The 25,266-nt window shown below is 42.6% G+C and overlaps 1 protein-coding gene across 1 annotated transcript in view; it reads right to left on the bottom strand.

Annotated features, from left to right (window-relative positions):
• The window catches only part of akap12b (A kinase (PRKA) anchor protein 12b), a 44,290-nt gene that overhangs the window by 14,243 nt on the left and 4,781 nt on the right, over window positions 1–25,266 (bottom strand). The window contains exon 2 of the mRNA XM_029002168.1: window positions 6,656–6,755. Coding sequence (XP_028858001.1) covers window positions 6,656–6,755 — 100 coding nt within the window. The remainder of the gene's footprint in view (window positions 1–6,655; window positions 6,756–25,266) is intronic.

A 25,266-nucleotide genomic window follows, 5' to 3' on the forward strand; every position in this document is an offset into this window, starting at 1 on the left:
CAGAATTCATTTATACAGTCAGCACTTGGGCTAAAGGGTATATGAATTCAATTACATAAATCGAATTAAATTATGTAAAGTAATGATGGACAAAGAAAATGGTTCTGGTTTTGGAGTCCAGTTTGAGATGTAGGTAAAGTGAGCGAGAATAGCTGGGAGATGGATGCATGTGGAAGGTTGTGGCAAAACAAAAGCACACAGACCCTCACAGACACTTCTGAATGTAACATTGGAGGTTGGAGGTCTAGAAAACATCTCTTTCCTCTCTTCTCTCCCCCTGTCTCACCCCACCCCAGAATTCTCAGACATTCCTGTCCTGTCTGAAAGGCCTAAGAGCTTTTACTAGATCACATCATGTATCCGAAATCTCAGTCCTCTTAATGGCCACCAACACGCCCTCTCTGTCTCCTCTCTCTCTCTCTCCCTCTCTCGCCACGCAAATCTCCTCTCACTTCTCACTCTCTCAGCCTCCCCACTTGAGCTCACAGACAGGCCCATTAACGGCTGATACAGGCTGTGAATGAGAGAATGCAGGAATCGTGGGGGCAGGGTTCCCCCCCCACATTCCGGGATCATTCCTTGTGTGCCAGCATGGAACTGTAAAAAGTGAACACATGGTTAAACATGGTTAAAAATTAAGTAATCTGTCACACCTAATATTTTAGCATTGGTGTAATGCAAATAAACCAGGTTACAGCAGGTTTGGTTGGTTTATTAACATTTCCACAAAGCTAAACTATTAGGTGTGACAAATTAGTTTAGTCAGAAGGTGGGTACATGACAGGAGATACGTTCTCTGGCCCTATTGTGTGTGAATCCGACTTTATAAACCATATAGTGCAATAAAAACGCAAAAGCAGACTCCACTGTCATGATCAGTTACATTTCTCTGCGTGAAGTGAATGCAGTGTTACGCCGGTGTAAATTATTATCTGTCTTTGCTTCATTTTACAGGATGAGAAGGATTCACAAATGAGGGCTTCCAAAAAGGAATGGCAAAAAATCACAAGGGATCACAGGGCAATTTTAATAATATTATTTTAGCATTAAATTAATAGTAAAGTAGCAACGCTGTTCCAATGGTTCTTGAATAATATCCACAGCACCTTCATACATTTGGAGGCATGTCACATCTGTCCTGTTTTTAAAGCGCTATATTAGATGTAGGCCTTGGGGCGTGTTCACTATTGTCACATCATGTATGTCTTCAGGATTTATAGAAATAAACAAAAACAAGAATGGACTAATTCTGTCATGATTCCTGTCACCCAGAAGACGAACTGTGATGAAAGAGCCCATGGAGCCTGATTGTTTCATCCCATAATCTTCCAAAATGCACACAAAACTGCTGAAACTATCTGACAAGTAAAAAGACTGCACTTTTTACACTGGCCTTTCATTTGTGCGGCCACAGTTTTATATATGACATCATTTTGCAATTTACTTTGTAATAAATCATTTGAATAATTTTAGGTCAAATATAGCCAACCTGCAGGGTTAATTCACAGATAATTATCTATTCATGAATAAATGAAATGAAATTTTATGGAAAAAGAGAACATGGCCTCTGTGTCATCAATGGAAGGCTATGGGCATGCTGATGTGTCATACACAGTGTGTGCTGTAATATAATTTACTCAACAAGTTCATCAGGTAGGAGCACACGTTATGTGAAAAACACACACACAGAAGAACACCTCAGTTAGGTCCCCTCCTCGCTTGTCTCTCCCTGCCAAGTGTCTGGGAGGGGAGTCTGTCCAGTGAGTGAGATCAGGCATGAACTCATTCTCAGAGCCCCGGTTCTCCCACTGAACAGCAAGCTGACCCCCAGTGCCTCTGTGTGTGTGCTTGCATCAGCATATGTGTGTTCAGAGGAGTTTCTCTCAGCTGGCCGTGTCCAAAATCCACACTGTGTTCATAACGTAGGCCTGTATCAGGCTTAGATAGAGTTGTTTGTTGCTTTGTCGAATGCAATTGCTTTGTTGTTGCAATTTGAAAGGGCATCAGCGTGGTTTAGTTTCCAAAGCGTGCCTGATTAGCAGAAATCTGGTAAAAAAAAAACAGGTTCAAACCCCACTTACTGTCTCTGAGCAAGACACTTAACCCTGGGTGTCTCCAGGGGGACTGTCCATGTAACTACTGATCGCAAGTGACTCAGGATAAGTGCATCTGATAAATGCTGCAAATAAATGCCTCTTTTCAGTATCAAGGGCACTGTTTCCCCCTGCAGGTTAATTTCACGACCAGCGTTGCACAATGCAGAGCTGAATTTTTGGCAGGACTGTAGTATGTAATATTTATTCAACTCCTTCCTCCCCATTCCAGTTGTGCAAACCCTGGGCTGCCCAGCAGAGAGTGACCCGCCATTTTGGATGGAGGCTACTAAATGAGGGACCGTCTCTGACACCCCCCTACTCATAATGTAAATCGTCCAGGGCTAGTGCTGACACACAAAGTCTCACACAATATTTGTATGCATGCACACAAACACCACTGTACATTAATTTGTATCCATACATATAAAACATACATAACGCCATTTATATTTTCTTATATCCAAACACTTGTATGTATGTGAACACAGGCACACTCACACACACACACAAAGAGAAAACACCAACATTAAATCCAGTAATGCACAGTAATGCAAAGTCTATAAACTTATAGACTTTGGCTAATATAGGTGAAGTAAGCATCACATAAAATGTGCTGTAGACACATTATCACCATGCAAGAACTTAGTAGTATTTGATAAGGTTGAAGCTTCTTATCCCTCCTCCTGGTGTTTCATGTTCTCATTCAGTATTTTTCATGGGATTCAGCTCCATCTTTTGGTTCCTATTCAGTAAGTCCTTCTTGCCCCAGCAGTAGGCTAAAAAAGCTACAGTACAGCAGTGTGGCATGGTACGATACAGTATTGTACCAGAGTGTAAAGGGGGCTAATCTGCAGTCAGAGATCTCTCAGCACTGTGGTGTGTGTTGGCTCAAGTTTAGGCACAGCTGTGTTCCTCCCTCTCGCCTGAGACATTTGGGCCTCAGTTTCATCCCTTTACAAGGGGATGCTGGAGGGATTATGGTCGTACTCACTGGTGTCACTTGACTGGAATGTGTGGGCTGTATTGTGTCAGTCCATTTCTGATCCAAAAAGCTGTGCTGGGATTTCTAATTGATTGAAGAACCCTGCATGTGTTTTAGAAAATGCCCAAGGCACATAACATTTATCCTTCTAAAGCATGTAACTCCTCAAGCTAACCAATGGCTTATACTAATGGTGTCACGATCCGGTCCGAAAAGGGGTTACTCCAGTCCGGGATCCGGACCGGAGTTTCATTGTTGTCATGTGTAATGTTCTCACCTGTGTTAATTGTATAAAGCTGCCCTGTTCGTTTCTGTTCGCTGTCAGGTCTTTAATGTTATGTTCCGTGTTCACCAGTGTCAACGTCTCGGATGTCTCCCCTGTCCTGTGATTCACCATTAAACCCCGGTTTCGTGATGTCAGGTGAAAGCGTCCTTCATTCCTCGTCTCCGTCACTCTTCGTCCTGCTCTCCGTACACCCGCATGGACGTGACAAATGGCTTATACCAACGGCTTATAAACCAAATCCAACATAAGACATTTGTGTTGGGAACTGTGATTCACCAATTCGTTTGGTGTTTTAGAGATGTTTGAGATTTAAAACCACACCTGACAAAATGCCTTCCATGTATTGTGCATGGTGTAATAGCTACAGGGTGCTTGTCAAGTCCATGAATTGAAAAAAAAGGCAAAATTAAGATGCTTCCCTGCAACATCAAATAATTTGTTACCACCTGGTAGTCTTCTGAGCTGAGGTTCTGAGGTGTGAAATGGGCGATTTGTAATTCAAAATATTTTGTGAGGTTAAATGCAATGAATTACAGAGCGACTTACAATCAGTAGCTACAGGGACAGTCCCCCAGGAGTAAGTGTCTTGTTCAGGGACACAATGACAGTAAGTGGGTTTTGAACCGATGACTTTGTGGTTGTCTAGTTCATAGGCAATTGTGTTACCCAATAGGCTACCACAACCTCTGGTAGTATTCCCCATTATAAAACGCAACAAAAAAGTAATGTCGACAGAAAAACACAATAGAAACAGAAAACCATTATGCAATCCAAAGTAACACCCATTGTGTGAGAAGTATACGATTTCTTAAGAACTCAAGGAACTCGTTCAATAACACAAGTTTACAATTTCATAATGTGGTCGTTCCAAAAGTCTGATGTGATATAGCCCATTAGTGGTTGAAAAGGTCTGACCTGCCCCAGAAAGTGCTCTTTCTAACAGAAACTGCTCTTATATTTCATGACTTAAAGTTTAACTGAATTAAAACTTTTGTAAAAAAAAAACATCTGTTATAAAAAGAATAAAAAGTCACAGGGTAAACCAACTAAACCTAAAACTAATGTAAACATATAAACAGAGGATTTTAGGGAAGTGACGGAGTTTGGAGTTCAGATCCTGTTCAGACTCTCATCTCTCCATCCTTCCTATCAGGCTCCTCTGCTTTGACTAGCAGAACTGAGACCTTCTTGATTATTTGAATATACCAGTACTAATCATAACAGTTTGTTCTCTCTTATTATTAGCTGTTTTATTATGATTTCATTTTTAGTTTTTCATCCATGTTCTGGACATTGATGTACTGGTGAGCTTCATGTTGTTATATCAGCCGCTGGTTTGACTTTGTGTTTGGGCACGTCTGGATGTGGTGTTATTGGAGTCATTCCTGACCTGGCTTCTTCAGAGGCTCTCCCTGCCGGGGTTTATCTGGTCCTCAGAGGAGAGGAGCCAGACTGCCAGACCACCTCCTGAGTGGCCAACCCTCCTCCCAGAGAACCTCGGCACCCATCCCCCAGAGCCTGACAATCTTTAAATCCAGATCAGGAGAATCACAGAACTACAAAGCTTCCAGAAAACACTAAATGATGGGGCCCTGGTTGGCCTAGTGGATAAGGACACTGAGAAAGGTACCGTCCCCACACACTGCTCCTGGGGCGGCTGTCATGGCTGCCCACTGCTCACTAAGGGTGATGGTTGAAAGCAAAGGACACATTGAGTTGTGTCACTGTGTGCTGTGCTGCAGTGTTTAAACAATGACAGTCACTTCACTTTCAATCAGGTGTCCCAACACACATGAACCTGCCCCAATTACACCTCAGAGGTCATGAGGTCACGTCAGGACAGCATGGAGGAAAAAGCAGATTATGGGTGACATCACCCCAACATTATTAAGTATCCCAGAATATCGTAGTTCAGCCTGCATCTTTTAATTTCACAATGCCTTTCTAATATACATTAGTTGACATTATTGCCTCTTCCTTTGAGAATTCCAGATTCTCAGCCAACCCAAAGCAGTGCAGGTGAACAGGTATATCCAGACCTGTCCCAATACATTTACATTACATTTACATTTTTGGCATTTTTATCAGACGCCCTTATCCAGAGCGACCTACAATCAGTAGTTACAGGGGACAGTCCCCCCCCAGGAGACACTCGGTGTTAAGTGTCTTGCTCAGGGACACAATGGTAGTAAGTGGGGTTTGAACCTGTTGTTTTCGGGTTTATAGGCGAATGTGCTACCCACTAGGCTGCTACCACCCTAAAAACCATTCCAAAACCATTCAGACTTGACTGGGGACAAAAGGTATAAGTTTGTGTAGTTTGGATGGCCAAAAAATGGCCTACATGATATTGAGACGAGGCACAGATCCCCCTCATAATTAACCGCTCTACATCAAAACACAGCGCATCGGTTTTGCTACTCTGTTAACATCCATGATTGATAACAGTGTGACCTCTTTCAGTTCTCACCATGTAGATGTACACTCGCTTGTCTGATGGTACATCTCAGGCTGTTTAATGTAGGGTAGGGTTTCTGCCCACACACTGCCAGCTTTATTAAAAAGCCGTACAGACCCTTTGGTCACAGCCGAGGTCATAGCCTGCTAAATATTTTTGGAGGGAAGCATCCCGGTGGTCCTTAACCTTTGAAAAAGCAAAGCAAAAATAAATACAGGCACACACATACAGTCTTGGTTGAAACAAATGCTGGGGTCATATCATGAGGAACACAAAGAAATTGAACAAGGTCAAAACCGAAACATACACTCCAGAAGCACATGACCAAAACTAATTAGGAGGTGTGATTATAATAAGTATTCCAAGCAAAAAAAAGCCAAATGTAAATAAACCTCAATAGATGTTTGACACAAAAAGAATCTTCAAATGAACATGTTATGGACATTTAATTTTTTTTTTCTCATTGTGTGGGGGTGCTAAGCTGTCTGCTGTCAGCAAGTCGCGGGGAACACACACAGTTTCACATCTAATCAGATCGGAGTTTGTGATTCTAACCCCTGAAAGGGACGCCATTGCTGGGCAGACCTCCATGGGTGCCCCATGATTGGATGGCCTTAGAGACTCTGTTGGTGTTCCGCCATTGTTGTCGGAGGGATTACTGCCTGGATCAGGACGGACCCGAAATGCCAAGCTGAGGACAATTACCTCACTACTCACACATGGGAACGTGGGCGGTCGTAAACTCTTAGTGTCTGTCACCATTTCACTCACCAGCGCACGTCCAAACAGCGCAATGGGACGCTACTCACATGCACACACACTCACAGACTCACCTTCAGCCAGCGTGTTCTCCTCTGAGTGGTCCAGTTCAGTCTGACCATCTGACTTTCCGTCCAGACTGGATATGGAGATCTGTCCATTCTTCTGCAGGACCTGAAACATGAAATTCTACTATTTAGAACCATTACTATTAAAAAAAACACCCCAGAAACATTAAAGTGAAAGTCAAGTTATCGTGATCACACAGTGACATGATGTGTCCTCTGGTTTTAACCATCAGCCTTGGTGAGCAGTGAGCAGCCATGACAGGCACCCGGGGAGCAGTGTGTGGGGACGGTGCTTTGCTCAGTGGCACCTCAGTGGAACCTTGGTGCATTGGGATTCGAACCGGCCACCACTACCGCTTATGGCCAGTAAACAGGATCACTTTGTAATTATGGAAAAAAATTTGACATAACCTGGTGAGAAATTGGCATAATACATGGTACATCCTGCATCCCAGCATTTCAAAATGTCACAAGCCTACTCAGACATGTTTACATTTTGAAATACACTCTGAGACAAAAGTTTGTACCCCCCCAACTCTGTGGTGGTTATAAAGACTAAGAAGGAGCCATTTTGAAGCATTTCATTTGAGGTGTCATGTCACATCAGCAGAATGAAAATGTTCTCAAGAACATTAGACAGAGTCGAATCCAATCAACATCTGTTTCTAGCAGCTATGGAGCAATTTTCTCAAGAGAGGCTGTCACAGTTTAGGGGTATTTTACATATGGAGTTCTTGCTGGACTTATATGCTTTTGCAAACAAACAAAACGTTTTCTGCAGAAACTGCACAGGGAATCCGCATGTGCGTGTGTTTGTGTGTGTTCTTGTGTGTGTGCGTCATCACTGGCCTGGTCCACCACTGCAGTCTTTAATCAAACAAATGGATCAGGCAAAGTCCCAGTGGCACAGCGCTTTCCAAGAAACTGCTTTCGGATGGTTCGGCTTTCCTGAAGAAGAGTCTTTGGTCATTTTACTGAGCGCCAGGACTCATTAACATGCACAGAGAGCTGATTTCATTCGACTTGAGTCGGAGGAAAAGGAAACATAAGGAACTGGAAAAACACACAACCATAGGCGAAAATCCCGGAGGATGACATAAATGTGTCCCCCCACAAAACCCCATATTTTTTTATTTGAACAATATATTCATGTTTGTTGGACGCACTATACAAATTGTGCTACTTAAAAACACACTGTTTGAAAGTTCTAACAAGTGAAAGGTTTACATGGAAAGACTTCTAGTCAGGTCAAAATGGCAGAGAAACGACAAATGAAAGACATCCGGTCGCTTTTCAGTTCACCAAAATGCCAAGTAAGTTGAAAGATTCTAATAATATTGAGGCAGTTTGTTAAAAGTGTCCACATAAAGGAATGATTTGTTCTTGGAAATGTTTAATAATGGTATCGTATCATTAGGTACAGAGTACAGAGCTGGACAAAAAGAGATTTGAGTTTGAGATTTGAGGTTTTGGTTAGTGTCATGAATTAAGGAGAATTCTGTCTTTAAACTACTTAAACTAACATATTTTGTCTATTCTAGGAGGCAGACTGTTCAGAATCAGGGCCACTGATGGAGGTCAACAGATATTATTTAATATTATATGAGACATTTAAGAAAGGGTCAGCAGCACATGAAAAAAACTTTTTTTATGTCCCCCTCAGGAATTACCCCTGAAAATGTTACTGTCTAATGTCCCCCGCAACTATGATGATTGATTTTCGGCCCATGCACACAACAGCAATCAAACGCTGAAAAATCCCAGCATAAGAGCAGAGGCAAATGTGTGTGATTAATGGCCTTGAAAAAAAGTTCAACAATTCTCATATCACGAAGATCAGCGCTGCCTTGATGGTTGGCAGAAAAGAGGAGAAATCTGTTTCCGAGAAAGAAATGTAAATCTGAACCAGGGCTTCTGGGTGACTTTTATGGGCTTAAGGGCGTTAGGAAACATGGTGTTTACGGGTGGAATCACCACACTGACGTTCTGTAAAACATGAAAGGCATTCAAAATTTCTCAAATTCCAGTACAGAAACACACACACACACACACACACACACACACACACACACACACACACACACACACACACACACACACACATACAAGGAATGGGCCAGCAGGTGTCCTTTTGACCTCAAGCGACCTCAGGCCTTGCCAGTCACATGAGTTTCATTCCCTACATTCCATACCAACTTCCCAGAATTCCAGCAGGCGACCAAAGTGACCCCCCACAGGCCCACCGCCATAATGTGTCCCACACCCTTTTTGCAGTAAAGCACACATCAATTTATCTATTGACAAAATGACAGAAAAAGACCCATGAAAAAGAAAGAATGAAGAACTGCACACACACACACACATACATACTAAACACACAACTATGTCATTCTTGCCTTAATTACAGCTGGAGACACTGATGCAGGCCAGAGGGAGGACAGTGGACAGAGAGACTAGGGAGATTAGATACAGAGGTCAGAGGTCGTGCTGCTTTTCTACCCTCATTTGAGGCGATCTCTGTCAGCCAACAGCTTCTTTAGCACACACTAGAGATGAGGAGATGATTGATAGAACGGAGCAGATAGCTGTGTTTATGACGTGCTATGGAATGATTTCTATCTGTTTCACACATCCATCCATCCATCCATCCTCCTATCTCATTCACAAAATCCAGCATTACTCGGTGTACAAATACATATGACTCTGTAACATACTGTTTAGGTGTATGTGTGAACTACCTGCCCAGCTTGTGTCACATATCAATAATGTAAATCATACACCAAGGCAAATTCTTCATATGTGTAACATGCTGATCCTTATCCTTACTCCACAACCCTCTATCCATTCACTTTTCAACTTTTCAACGTGGACTTTTTTGTGTTGAGCATTTAACATCCCTAAGAATTTTGTATCAGGTCCAAACACTATGTCTTTTGATGGGTCAGTTACCATGACAGTTACTGAACAAAATCTTATTTAATCAAATGAATTAACATGGAATTTGTGATAGTGTTTCATTTTTAATTGAATGTACAGACAAGCATCCCCCATTTTTGGCTGATTCTATTCACACATTAGTCACATTGGTCTGAGAAAGTTGCTTTCAGATAAATGCGTCGTTAAGAAAAAAAAAAAGTCTCTCTCTTTTGTGTTTTCATAGACTCCCCCTTCTAATTACCACACAGAGACGGCATTTTAAAGAGGGGGTCTTTTCCCACTGTAAACCGCCTGCCGAGGGCCCACCCTCCGGGCAGAAAGCAAATAAACAGCCAAAGCCGAGGGCCATTTTAAGAGGCAAAGTATTTACTGTAGGCAGCTGAGCAGCGGAACACAAAAGACGACCAACCCCATCATTAATCACCTTCCTGCTGTCCGCGGGCCGCTGGGGCCACAATGTGTAGAAAGACCCCCCCCCCCATCCCCCCCAAGGACTCAGGGAGTCATTAGACCTGTGCATACAATCCGTCCATTAGCAAAGCAAACATGCAAATCGCTGCTGAGCCACTCCAAATCTGACTTTTTCTTTTCTTTGTTCGGGGCTCCTTTTGTCCCCTGGTTAAAGAGGGAGAGTTTCTTTCTCCTCGGGGCTTAACCAACGTAAACGGTGGCGTCCACATTTACAGCCCCGAGCCAGGCCGATGGACAGAATTACATGGAGGTGCGACTTGAGGTTGATGTTTAGCTGGGGATGACTGTGGTTGTGTGTGTTTACTCTGCAGTGTACACACCGCCACACACTAGAAACATAAGTGCCTTGTGTCGTCGGACCGGCTTGTTCTCCTCTATCCTGACTTCATCGCTCCATTGTTTTTCTCTCCCTCTCTTGTCACTTGATGGATCGGCATCGTCCTCTTCTTCATTCTCTGACCGCCCCACCCGGCTGCATCGGGGAGTCTGGTTCTTCCCCGTCCCAGCAGATGTACGATCTGTCCTCCCAACTGGCCGCAGTCTGATTTACAGCAGCCAGAGAGACACCCAGAGACAGACAGGAGACTAAACTCTGTGTGTGGTGAAAGCAATGCAATTTGTTTACACACCTGTGTTAAAGTAACCCCTGAAAAGTCACACACACACACACACACCAACACATACACAGAGATGATTGTACACCTTTAGTAAAACTTGAAATGTTTGAATCTTACACAACTAATGTGAAGCCAAACCCACTGTATAAAGTTATGGCTTCTTAAAGTACGAGACAGCAGTTGCAATTATGTCCCATATTTCCCAAATCCCACCCAATGTAAATGTTGTTTACCAGGAATATGCACAAATATATACAAAAGAATGATAAGGCAAAAAGAAAAACGATGACTGATGATTTTAAACATATACACATTTACAACATTTACATAAATGGTGCCAAGGCTAAACAATGAATGAAGAGAATCTGTATTATGTCAGACTAACTACACGCATCTGGCAGCCAGAGGGCTCAGGTCTGCTCATCCCTTCAAAGAAAGGAGAGGAGGAGGCCAGATCTGAGCCTCCCAAATACGGACCCACAGTGTTATATCTAATCACAGCCCCACAGAGAACATCTGCACTGTACTGACACTTTAAACTGGTTTATCTCTGAGTTGTTATTTTACTGTTACTTTAAACGAATTTGTATATTTCTTACCAGCTTACTTTGGGTGTCCGGTTTTTCCTTTTTATGCACTAATATGACTCTTGATGTTGCAAAGATGTACTTGATGTACTTGATGACCACAAGGTCACCTCCTAAATGTGATAATTTTACTTAATGTTGGTCTTGCACTAGAAAATTATGAAATATCTACATGTGTTCTGGTGCAGTGGGCTCTAACTCCAACAACAAACATTACAGACTGCTCATATATGCTCATGTACGCACACCTTATATGTTCACCTTATACACACACACACACACACACACACACACACACACATATGTATATATATATATGTGTGTGTGTGTGTGTGTGTGTGTGTGTGTGTATATATATATATATATATATGTTTATATGTGTGTGTGTGTGTGTGTGTGTATAAGGTAAACCTTTGCCCCAACTATGTTTATAACTCTTGCTGATGTAAATCTTTAAAATTGCAGGTGTCAGAGTTAGTTTATGTGTTTGGTTCTGTCTCACTGGTGTGAGAATGACTTTTACGAGCACTGATAGATGAAATCTGGTGCCTGCGATGAAGCTGTACCGGAAGCTCTGAGCAGCACCTGCAATCCAAAGTGGCCTTGAAAATGATGGACGCTTCAGCAGCCTGACTGAATGAGCAATACTGATCGTTTTAATTTTCTAAAATCTCATTTCTTTTAACAAATGGATCACAGTATACACAGTAAATAATATATTTTATATTAAATATATAGTGTTCTTGTTTTTGTTTAATAATTAAAAGTTTTTGTAAAAATTATTTATTAATAATGGATTATTATACCTGTCACTTGCTATTTATTAATAGTTAAATAATTGTTAAATGTCACTGTTAAATTGTGTTTTATTGTCAATATCCTGACAGATATTGTCATCCTCAAATTGTCTGAAAATGATACGGTATTATTTTAACTTTGCTGTAGTATGAAAATTGGCACAAAGTGTAAATATTTGCCAATGTAGCACCTATTAACTAAAACAATTAACAAAAAACCAAGCCATGCCAAACATAACATTCCTGACATAAAGTAACAGAAGTGACAATTACAGACAACAGAACAGAAGTCTCTCTGTGGTTGTGACTGTGTGTGGTCACAAATAAACCAATTTTGCCTTCTGCCTCATGAGGGACAAAAAGGAAATTGTTACAGCCACGGACATCAAATGAACGGGAAATATGGCAAACCAAGAATAAGGAACGTGACGGTCCGCTGGGAAGAGAAGGGGAGAGAGGAGCCTGGTGGAGCTCCTGTTTGTTTAGTCCCATTTAAAGCAACAGACGTCAGCGACAGCTCTGTTTCAGCTCTCGCCTGTTTGGTCTGATCGCTTTATCAATGCTGGCTTGTTGTCCTTTAGGCTCTGAAACAGGCGAGCACTTTGAGACCGAGGAGAGAAACAAGCTGCTCAGTATTTCATATGTTCTCCAAGTCAGAGGCCAATTAACTCCAGTTAGATTTAAGCACCCTGAAATAGACAGACAGGGCCTTACTCATCCAGTGTAGACACACTCACACATATATAGTGAACAAAGAGGGCACACTCATAAAAAGTGTATATACACTTTCACACACAGAGTGAACACAGAGTTTATTCCCACTAAGACAACACTCACCCACATATTCAACACAAATGTAAATGTCATTAATATCCCTAAAATTGATAAAAAAAAAAAAAAAACTTTTATCACCACACCCATCTAAATATGTACAACAGATGATAAAGACCTTATTTATTATTTAGCAAATTTATTACAATATAATATTTGTAATATATGTATTGTTACAATATAATCTAAAATACCAATGGGTTATATCAAAGGGTTTATACCAAAGGTAAATTATATTGGTGTAAAAATGGTATCCATTAAGTATTTAGACTGGATAACTATATTTAACAATTAAAAAAGAATTATCGCATATATGGGAGTCTGCTGCTCCACCCCAGGAGAGCCCACATACATCAACTCCACTAACACAGATGCACACAGCTGTTCAAAGCGCAGCTTTGGCCACTTTCGGGGAAAAAAAGACACATCAGCACCCTGCTGCCGGATGGTCCGAATCTGACTGAACGCAGCTGAATGTGCTGAAACAGAGAACACCCCTTTTAACTGCAAGACATCCGACGCGCTGCAGGAGACTCGTCTGGAACAGAGATGCAAGGCTTCAGTCTGACGTCTTCACCATGGTTTCCTATCTAAGACTCTCATCAATCAGCCCCAAAAATTGTGGTCGCACCCAAAAAATAACACGTTGATTTAATCAGTTTGACTAATTGTGGCATTCACGCTGTTGTTGACTTCAGACATATTTTATAGAGTTTGAATAGTTTTCTGCTGTGCAGTCTGAGACAAGAGACCCCCTTTCTTCGGAGATTTACTGGAGAAGGAAGGGAGTGAGGTTTTGTCTGCCTCCAAAGATGTCAGACATTTCTCTGTGTATCCGTGTTTGTATCTGTGTGTGGGAGAAGCTCTCCCTATTCCAGGACAGGCTCGCGGCGGGAACACGTCCCCCACGCTGCTCAGGAACAAACAGCAGTGGGACACCAGAGGACCTCCCCGAGCCTGGAGCAGAGACACTCCGAGCCGTCTGGGCCTCGGCCCCAGAGTCCAACCTCTCATCACGGGCAGAAACAATAAACCTCGCCCCTCCTTCCTCCATCCCTTCCCCGCTCCCCCAGGCCTCTCACCAGCTCCGCTTTCAGCCCAGAGCAGCACTGGGGAGGGGCGCGGTCTGGACAGAGCCTGGCAATAAGACAACCAGATTGTTGCACTTTCCCTTGGAGACATATTGCTGACAAAACGAAATGCACTGGCGACATAAAAATATGTAATCATTTGAAACAGGATATGATGAAGCAGCAATGTCGGAGAATCAGAGAATAAATATTACACACACCCTGGCCGAAATAAGCAGCACAATGCTGGTGACTGGTTTCAGATGGTCTTAGCGACCAACATAAGCAGGTCAATCCTGGCTGGTCTTAGCGGGTATGACTGGTGCGAAACTTGCATAACATTACGAAATGAATAAACGGCAATCATCAGAAATCATCAGACAAACACAACATCCCCTGGAGCTCAAGACTAATTGTTGCTAATAAAATTCCTCTCTACATTTTTCCAATGAAAGAAAAACATTTGCAAAGAAATGACCAACTAGCATGTCAGCAGTAGCTACGAAAGGAAAATAAATGATTAGCCTACTTTGCTGTTAGCTGTGCAGAATATAGCAAAAAAAACGGTTAAACTAGCTAGTCAATCCTTTGACGTTAATAATAGCAATTGGACTAAACAAATTAGATTATCTAAGTATATTTAACAAGCCATTTACAATTACACAAAAATAAATCGTAATAAATCGAATAAATCTTAATGTTATAGTTGTGTCGTAGGGAAAAAAACACAGATCATGCAATTTAATTACATTCTACAACCAATTTTTTCTTTCCTGATTTTAATTATATTAGGCGAAATGTTTGGTATGTTCCACCCCAATACTCGCCAATCCTTGTTTAGCACATTTCTTTCCCTTGCTGTCATCACACACTCTCCTTTATCATTTAAAAAAAAAATGGGCAGAGCAATAAATGTGTCCAACAGACAATTCTTCATTGTAGCTTGAGAGGCGTACTCAGTACATAATGTGAGAACATTAGATAAGTGTGTGGGCACTGCCCTCCCCAACACCGCCGCTGCTCCCATGATTCAATTTCCAGCCAAAAACAGACACAGCATCTCTGCAGACAAAGGGACCCCATGGCTATTTTTGCATCCCAACTTAACAATGTTACTGGGTGACATTTGAATGACTTCTGAGAAGAAGAGTGCAGTCGATTAAACCGAACTATTGCTGCATTCTAAATATGGACCTTCATTCCTTCCGATAAAGGCATCACAGGTTTGAAGCAGTAATCAATTAGTCATGCTAAAGTTTTACAACAAAAAAAAGAGTGTGTGTATGTGTGTGTGTGTGTGTGTGTGTGTGTGTGTTGAAAGAACAATGGTACTTTTCATCAGCAAAAGGTCCCAGCACTGCCATCCAATTTCCTCAGTCACAGCTGAGTGTCTGTGGTTGAGGCAACAGCTTTCTAGCATGGTTTCACAGTCATGGGCCTTCAAAATTTCAGCACCCCTGCAGAATCAAGATTCCATTTAGATAAATTGAATTTTATGTGTTATTCCACTCTACACCCTCATGAATTCAGGCTAAAATAACTACACAGAACAATCAATTTGTAATACTACAAATATTTCATAAGACTGCAAAAAAAACATATGAACATTTTATTTCTGTTGCAAAGGAACAACCAACAGAAGGTTTTGAATGAAAACATTCTTGCACCTTTGTTCTCAGATTGTAGTACGCTGTGGTACACAGGCTCCACCTAGCGGTAGTGGTTGGGAATCTCTGAGATGGTGGTTAACATTTACAGCTGCTGTGTGTTTTTATATGTTGTAGTTATTATTCTTAATATCATTGCTGTAGTACAGTTAAATATGTCTTTGACTGAATGTCACGGGTGGGCTGGACATGGCGGTGAAGGAGGACGCATTCGCACGATCACAGGACAGGGGTTTAATACAAACTACACACGAGACAAGGGAACATTAACACGCACAATGACCCGACGGCGAACAGACACGAACAGGATAGCTTTATACAATTATATAAATAGACAGCAGGTGAACACGATCAGGGAACATTACACGAGACGAACATGAAACTCCGGTCCGGACCCCGGATCCGGAGTCAACCCCTGCCGGTCCGGATCATGACAGTACTCCCCCCTTAAAAGCACTACAACCTGGGAGTGCCCACAAAACGGTCCATGAAAGGGGGGAGAAGTCCATAAGGACGAGTGGCGGTTGTCCTGCACCGGCGGCGTCAGGCCCGGGCCAAAGCACAGCTCGTCCGTGGGGGACCGGGATCCTGTCCGCAGTCCGCAGGCACCGTCACTCCGGTCAGTCTCCGGTACGCCCCGCCGGAAAGTTCGTCGCCTCCCTCGTCTCGGTTAACGCCGGGAGCACCTGAACTGCGCGACCGGTCTCCTCGACCCCACAGTAGCTTTCGTAGGCCATCGAGGTCCGGTCGCACGGATTCGTCGGTACTCCCCGCCTCCGGAATCGCCAGGGGGAACATGGACCGCGTGACAGATCCTCTCGACCCCACGGTAGCTTTCGTAGGCCGCCGAGAGTCTGCCACGCTTGGGGAAACTTTAAAAACATGGACTGGATCTTGGGCAGGGCACTGGCGATTACCGGAGGTGCGTCGCTGGAATCCGGACGAGACGGCGGCGTCGGGGGACGTCCATACATGGAACCTTGAACATGGATCTGTGGGGCAGACGTCCTCCCGACCATCCACGGTTCCCTGGATCTCAGCGGGGCGTAGATCAGCTGCATCCACATGGTCGGGTCATTCTGTCACGGGTGGGCTGGTCATGGCGGTGAAGGAGGACGCATTCGCACGATCACAGAACAGGGGTTTAATACAAACTACACACGAGACAAGGGAACATTAACACACACAATGACCCGACGGCAAACAGACACGAACAGGATAGCTTTATACAATTATATAAATAGACAGCAGGTGAACACGATCAGGGAACATTACATGAGACAAACATGAAACTCCAGTCCGGACCCCGGATCTGGAGTCAACCCCTGCCGGTCCAGATCATGACACTGAAGTAATAAAGAATATTCATATTAGGGATAAAAACTGGTCAATAGGCCTATGCTGGTCATTAAAACAGTGTAATGAAAGACACGAGATTACACAAAACTGTGGACTGGGAGGGAAAGCAGAAGGATTGCACTCGGAACCCCAGCTGTAAGTGGAAACTGGGCAGGTGTGTGGATTGGGAGGGCCATGGCCTTTGTCATGAAAATTAGCATTAACTAATTCAATTTTGGGAATGGCAGTGACAGTCACCAGACATTCACCTCCACAGAAACCTCCACATCCTTCTGCCAGTTCTCCAGATCTTAGAAGAAGCAGGCATTTCTGGATCAGAAGGTAAATTCCAGAACAGGATTTAGCTCTAACCAACAAACTGAGTAGTGGACCCACAATCAGGGCAAATGCAAGAATGTACCAGACAAAGCAGCCAATTGCCAGGGGTCCAAGCTTCACAAAAATGAATATATTGTCGGGTCAAACCAAGTATCATATGGCCACACTAATATCTCATGAGTATCTTATTTCAATCAGAAATACTGATTTTGTATGTTTTATGTACATTTTACTGCTAAGAAGTAATTAAATCCATAGTCATAAATCCATTAATCATTTCAAACATTTAATCAGCTAGTGTCCGTCAAGGTCCCCTGAAACGGCCTGGCCCAGGACTGTTTGACTGGTTCATTGGGGGAAAAAAAACCCAATAAATTTAATATGTTCTTCCTTTCGGACCTGAATTTGGAAAAACATCTCCCTTTACTCACTTTCACTCACCACCTTATAGGTAAATACAAGTTGCATCTATTTACTGCTTTTATGTTTTTTTCTGGACAGGGGGGTGATAACCAGAGGAAGACCATTAGTGTAATCTAATTGTCCAGCTCGCCATAGCTTTCTGCTTTTTCTCATTCAAAGTCGGTTTGATGAATAAAATGATGATATCACCGTGTGATTGAGCCTCTCCCTACAAATATGAAACACGTGAAACTATTAGGGACCGCATGCATGGAAGAGGAATGAAAAACACGTGCACAAACCAGCTGCTCCACAAAACGCTTTTAATTTAAGGAACTATAACAAAAATGTCATCTGACATTTGAAAAAAAAAAAGTGTTGGTCTCTGAAAAACGTCAACCTCCTAACTAGTCAATAAAGATTTGTCTGATGAAATCTTCAATACCGCTTTACAGAATAACGCAGAAGCCATGGAGCTCACTACTGAGGAACTTCATACGTCAGGTAACAGGGTCACATAAACAGGAAACACCAGAGTTAGTCAAAACATCTTATGGTAATCTATAGATGGCACCATGAGATTCTAAGAGGAAAATCTTTCACAAGACTATTGTACATACCAAGACTATTCTACCAACACAAAATTAAGCTACCAACACAATGTTGACATATACATAAGACACTACTGGATCAGAAACAGGTAACAATTCATCATAGATAAATTAAGAATTTAGTGAAGTTAGAGTGAAGTTAGTTTATGTGTAAAATATACAGTGGGTACAGAAAGTATTCAGACCCCCTTAAATGTTTCACTCTTTGTTATATTGCAGCCATTTGCTAGTTAATTTTGTTTCCCTCATTAATGTACACACAGCACCCAATATTGACATTGTTGACATTTTTGCTGATTCATTAACAAAGAAAACTGAAATATCACATGGTTCTAAGTATTCAGACCATTGCTCAGTATTTAGTAGAAGCCCCCTTTTTAATTTTTTCACACCTGGATCTTCTGCCATTCCTCCTTGCAGATCCTCTCCAATTCTGGCAGGTTGGATGGTAAACGTTGTTGGACAGCCATTTTTAGGTCTCTCCAGAGATGCTCAATTAGGTTTAAATCAGGGCTCTGGCTGGGCCATTAAAGAACAGTCACAGTTGTTGTGAAGCCACTTCTTTGTTATTTTACCTATGTGCTTAGGGTCATTGTCTTATTGGAAGTTAAGCCTTTGGCCCAATCTGAGGTCCTGGTTTTCATCCAGATTATCCCTGTACTTGGCCGCATTCATCTTTCCCTCAACTGCAATCAGCCGTAGCTGCAAAACACCCCCACAGCATGATGCTGCCACCACCATGCTTCACTGTTGGGACTGTATTGTACAGGTGATGAGCGGTGCTGGGTTTTCTCAACACATACCACTTAAAATTAAGGGAAAAAAAGTTATATCTTGGTCTCATCAGACCAGAGAATCTTATTTCTCACCATCTTGCAGTCCTTCGGGTGTTTTTTTAGCAAACTCCATGAAAGCAAACTTTCATGTGGCTTTTTATGTCTCTGCCATAAAGCCCTGACTGGCAGGGGGCTGCAGTGATGGTTGACTTTCTACAACTTACTCCCACCTCCCGACTGTATCTCTGGAGCTCAGTGATCTTTGGGTTCTTCTTTACCTCTCTCACCAAGGCTCTTCTCCCCCGATAGCTCAGTTTGGCTGGACGGCCAGCGCTAGGAAGAATTCTGGTAATCTCAAACGTCTTCCATTTAAGGATTATGGAGACCACTGTTAGGAACGTTAAGTGCAGCCGAACTATTTTGTTACCTTGGCCAGATCTGTGACTTGCCTCAATCTCTGAGCTCTTCAGGCAGTTCCTTTGACCTCATGATTCTCATTTGCTCTGACCTATATTGTGAGCTGTAAGGTCTTATATAGACAGGGGTGTGGCTTTCCTGATCAACTCCAATCAGTATAATCAAACACAGCGGGACTTAAATGAAAGTGTAGAACCATCTCAAGGATGATCAGAAGAAATAGACATTTGAGTGTCACAGCAAAGGATCTGACAATGTGATATTTCAGTTTTTCTTTGTTAATAAATCTTCAAAAATGTCAACAACTCTGCGTTTTTCTGTCAATATGGGGTGCTGTGTGTACATTAATAAGAAAAAAAATTACTTAAATGATTTTAGCAAAAGGCTGCAATATAAAAAAAGAGAAAAACATTTAAGGGGGTCTGAATACTTTCCTTACCCACTGTATAATCTATTACATATTTTCAAGCTTTTTCACGCATAAATTATGCATGGAATGCAATGTTTATGTTTTTTCCTGCACACCATGTAATTTCATGTATATTATTATATTAAGTATTGATCTTCAGAATGGGATACTGATACAGACAAGCAAATCTACACTCTTGATGTCACATACAGTGATTACGGGTAACTGAATACTGGTATAGGTGTTGAAATATCATCTAGGGACAAAAAACTGCATGCTCAATTCAGAGGTTTGGGGGATATGTACTGCCTCAAACAATGGAAATAACTATATTGTTTGGCTCAACTATAAAAAGGAGCAATCCTTGTAATGTTGCCCTAAAAATGTCTCATCTCAAATATCACCAACATAGCAGGCCAGGCTCCATTACTGACAGGCAGCTGAATTATTTTATCAGCAGGAACTGTTTGTAAGTAAGAGAACCTTCACATCATCTGGACTCACAATGGACTCTACACTTTACGAGTTTCTGCAAATTACACAGACAGTCCCTTAGGGAGCATTTCCACTGATAGGCTGATCTCTGGATCAATAAACGGACGCTACATCAGCCTGAAGCGGCTGAAGTTTTAATGCAGTATGTATCAAAACCTACCCCTGCCCCCACTTCCACAATTCCCACAATCCTTCAGCACTCACACCGCCCAGCAGAGAGAGACTTAGGATGCAGTGTCCTTCAGCAGGAGGGCTTCTTTCACCTTCACCACCCTGCAGTACTGCAAAGCAGCATCTACACTCAGACCCATAAAATCTGCATGCCTCTAGATGGGACTTACAGTATGGGACAAGGCGCTACGGGTGTCTGTCTGTTTCTGTTCCATTTCAGACAGACTACGAGCCAGCAGAGACTGCACACCGAGTGAGAATGAGGGAGAGAGGCAAAAAAGAATGAAAACATCTCAAAAACACATCTTCTGCCAAGACCCTCTATTTCACTGTAATACCGACATTATGTACGGAATGTATGGAATGTGATGTCTCTTCAGCACAACATTCAAATGGTGAAAATATGATTCAGGATTTGAGCCTGTGCTTAGCCTTGATGCACTAAAGATTTAATTTAATTAACACTCAATTCCACTATTAGTTCTCTCTCTCTATGCAGCAAATATGCAGAATTCATGCTATAGAAGTGCCTTACTTGTTTTTGAGTATTTAGCATAGTTATCCTGTACCGCATTAGGAGAACAGGGTTAGTGCTCTGCAAAAAACGCTACTCTTGCTTGTCACTACTCGGGACGGACGCGCTAACACAAACTGGACTTTCACTGTAAAACTTTATGAAATGAGGTCAGACTACTGAGTCTTCCTCGTACCTTCAGCGGTGGAGGGACCAGGCGAGCAGTACTGGAGGGTCGGAGAATGCGAGGTGCAGTGCGAGGTGTAATAAGGGCTGTGAGGTAGGATGGTGCTAGTCCATGTTTGTCTTTGTAGACCTGCATCAGTATTTTGAATATGATGCAGGGGGTCCAGCTACTGGGAGCCAGTGGAGGGAGCGCAGCGGTGGGGTGGAGTGGGAGAATTAATGAAGTTTGAAAACCAGTCTTGCTGCTGCATTCTGTATTAGTTGTAGAGAGTTGTTCAGGTTGTTCAGGGTGGTAGTAGCCTAGTGGGTAACACTCTCGCCTATGAACCAGAAGACCCAGGTTCAAACCCCACTTACTACCATTGATGTCTCTTAACCTTAAGTTGCTCCAGGGGGACTGTCCGTCCCTGTCACTACTGATTGTACGTCGCTCTGGATAAGGGCGTCTTGATAAATGCTGTAAATGTAGATAGCAATGCCCTGATGATGTGAAGAATCTGCTGGAATATAAATTGATTTGGTGGGATTGAGTTTTAGATGATGGGCTGCCATCATCAAGATTAAATGCCAGTTAGACATGCAGGGATCTTTGTTTGCTAGTATATTTAAATTCTTTTGTGGTACTTTAATTTCCAGGATTCTTTTAATTATCATTATAAGGTGTTTACAGTCTTGCACACTGTGAATTCCTGAAGCTTCACAATCTCGTCTCTCTCTGTGTACTTGTATGTGGTAAGATGACAATAATGTAGATTTTGACTTTGAACATCCCACATCCCTATTTTAGCTTCAAATATATGATTTCATTAAGGGCTCATATTATAAATCACATTATGTATAATATATATAATATATATATAATGAATAATTGTCGCAGGGGGAATTCGATGACGTACTTGCAGACATACTTTGGGTGTGGGGATAAGCCGTCGTACCGGTAGAGGACACTGGGCAAGCGGGGCAGCAGGACCGGGGACGCCTGGCCGGCGAGGAACGAGGAAGCAATGGACGCGCTGCAACGCAGCAGGGAGTCAGTTCGGGATCTTTGGGAAGGACCGGGGTGGAGGAGAACCGGAAGACGGCGGGTTTCAGGATGGTCCGGGATCTTGGACTGGACGGGAGTAGGTCTTGGGCGGCAGGAAGTTAGGGGAGCATGGAATCCCGTCTTAACCGATGGGTCAGGTAGGTTCAAGGTCAGGGGCAGGTAGAGGTTGTAGCCAGGAAGTTCCGGTCGGGGTTCCTTTCGTGGTTTTCAGGGGGTCAGGCAATTCTCGAAGTCGTCGTCGTATTTCAGGAAGGTACAATTATCTTAGGTCAGGGGTGAGAGATCTAGCGTCTCTGGCGAGTAAACTCATACAACTCATACAAAGAGCGGGCGTGTCTCCTTGGGGTTACCTCACTTTTATACTTGCCACCGCCCGCTTCCATTTCCTCTTCCGGGTCGTCGTCTCCCAGGCTGGTGAGGTGCCCTCTAGCGGGCTGGAGGCGCGTTGGCCATGACAATAATATATATAATAAAGTTAAATATAATATCACTATAGTGGGATTATAGTGATATATATTTTAGTGATATATATTATATTATAGTGATATATACATATTCTAAATCACATAGTGATTATAAATCTCTGTGTTAAACTGTTCACACTATATAATAATGCTTACTGTTTATTTAGAGGGTAACGTTAACATTAGACAGGTATTGCACAGGTGCCCTTTCTTGTCTTCTCTGGTAGCCTGCCCAACATCCCTATTTTTATTATTTATGTTGATTGATTATTATCTGTAAAGTCACAGCAGATAACTGACCCTTTCCTCCTGTCACTATAATTAGTGGGAAAAAAAATGCTAGGTTGTAATTAAATGAACCATAAAAGGGAGGCTAACAACCAAGGAGCTTCCTGAAAGCCACATGCTGGGGTCAATGGTATGGATCTCTGGGGAGCACCGGTTGCATGTGTCAATCTACCACACTTTCATGACTGAGCTCATCATGTGTGCAATAATCAATTCAGCCGCAGTGGGAGATTCCAACTGCCCCCAACTGAGTCAGATGGTGGGAAACTGATAAATGTGGAGAACAGGAACAAGTTATAATATACAGTATGCATGGTATTTGTTTTGTGTGTATCTTAAGCTGTATTGGACAGGGTAGGGTATTGCCTAGTGTAGGGAAATGTGGAACATACATTATATAACAGACACGCTGTATGTATCACAAGACATAGGCCTTCTTTGTGTATACATTTCTTTTACAGTGTCACACTCGTTTGGCATGGCGAGGCAGGTGATATGGAACGATGACTGGACATGACAAGGAAGAAGGGCGCATTCGCACAACGTCAGGGGTTTAATATATGATGAACCGGACAGGGGAGACATCCAGTAACAAGTAACACTTAACAATGACCACAAACAGGGCAGCTTTATACGATCTTACACAGGTGAACACGATCAGGAAACATTACACAGGACGAACATGAAACTCCGGTCCGGATCCCGGACCCAGAGAAACCCCTTCCGGACCGGATCATGACATAAATCAATTCTTTTGTACTCATACATGATTATAGTCTTTTGTTATTCTTGCTTTACCTGTATGAGACCAATTTTGTGTTCTTTTTCATTCGTTTTGGATATGTAAAACGTAAAAAAACTGAATCTAATGTTGACATACACTTTATAATCTTAACCTCAGCGTTGATTCAACACCCTGCAATCTCTGGTGCCAACCGTAGGTTGAGAACCACTGGTGTAGTGCATATATTTTGTATGTACAGAATGCCATAATAAGAGGTGCAGTCATCTTAAGCCACACCGGCATTCAAATATGATGCTATTAACGGGTTAATGTCTTCCTTGACCATAAAATCAATAACAAAGCCAAGCTAGCACTGAACTCCCCACTGTCATTTCTCCAAGTGAAAATGGATCCAGTCCAGTTTGCCCTGTTTGTTGTTTTTCCTCTGTTTGTATAGACAATGTTCCCATGTCCGGTGGGAAAGAACCGCTAGTGCTACTTAAAATGGCCTAGTGTATGCTACATACATAAACCATACATGCGTCATCGCTCTACTGTACTTCTGACGTAAGGAAAAAGTGCAACCATGCACCCCATTAATGAATTACAGACAGAACAACAAGCTAACAACATGGTGGCGCAGATCCGAAACAACAAATTCAACTAAATCAACACATCCAGTGCCAATACAAGTCAGAACCATATGTACCCGAGTCATGCGGTGAGAGGAAAAAAGGGCCGATATTAATTATAACGCGCTGTTTTATAATATGCCTGGAGTCCTCTCTGTTACGCCTCAGAACCGTAGCATAATTCACACCATGTGTTTACGCCGCGCGTCTCCTGTGTACTTCCTGGTTAATTCGTGCCCCACTGGATGTTCATTTTCGTGAAAATCCGCGCCGAGGGGACCTCTCCAGACTACAATGAAGAGCTGTGTTGGAGAGATGGCAGCCTGCGCTAGGTCGTTGCTAGTGAGGGCCTTTTGTCTGTGAACAAGGGACACCGGCAGAAGCGCCGGACAATGATTCCCTATTTGTGATGGGCCTCTAATGAAGTGGTATTGATGCCAACCTCCATTTCCAGCACTTAGCCCTCATGAGGGCGGTACTCACAATGGCTCTCACATTAGATCTGGTCCCAAAATATCACCTTGTTGTGGACCAATAACCATCAAAGCTATCCTTCCTACTTCCTCATGAGATACTCAGGGTTAAAGGAAGTGAATAAAACCCATTCTTTGCTTCCTGCGATGCTCTATGTTGAATTTTGCACTTATCATGATTCCCTGTTTCAGGTTGTCCATGAAGTTGTCGGCTGTTTGTGGATTGGCCAACATTTCTGAACATTTCTGACTTAAGCCATAATTTTTTTTTGGTTTAATTTGAGACATTCGTGGAATACATGTGATGCCTGATATATACACTTGGCATTATGAGAGCAGTGACAATTTGGGTTCAA

Source organism: Denticeps clupeoides, chromosome 14 (genome assembly GCF_900700375.1).
Source record: "Denticeps clupeoides chromosome 14, fDenClu1.1, whole genome shotgun sequence".
Lineage (NCBI taxonomy): Eukaryota > Metazoa > Chordata > Actinopteri > Clupeiformes > Denticipitidae > Denticeps > Denticeps clupeoides.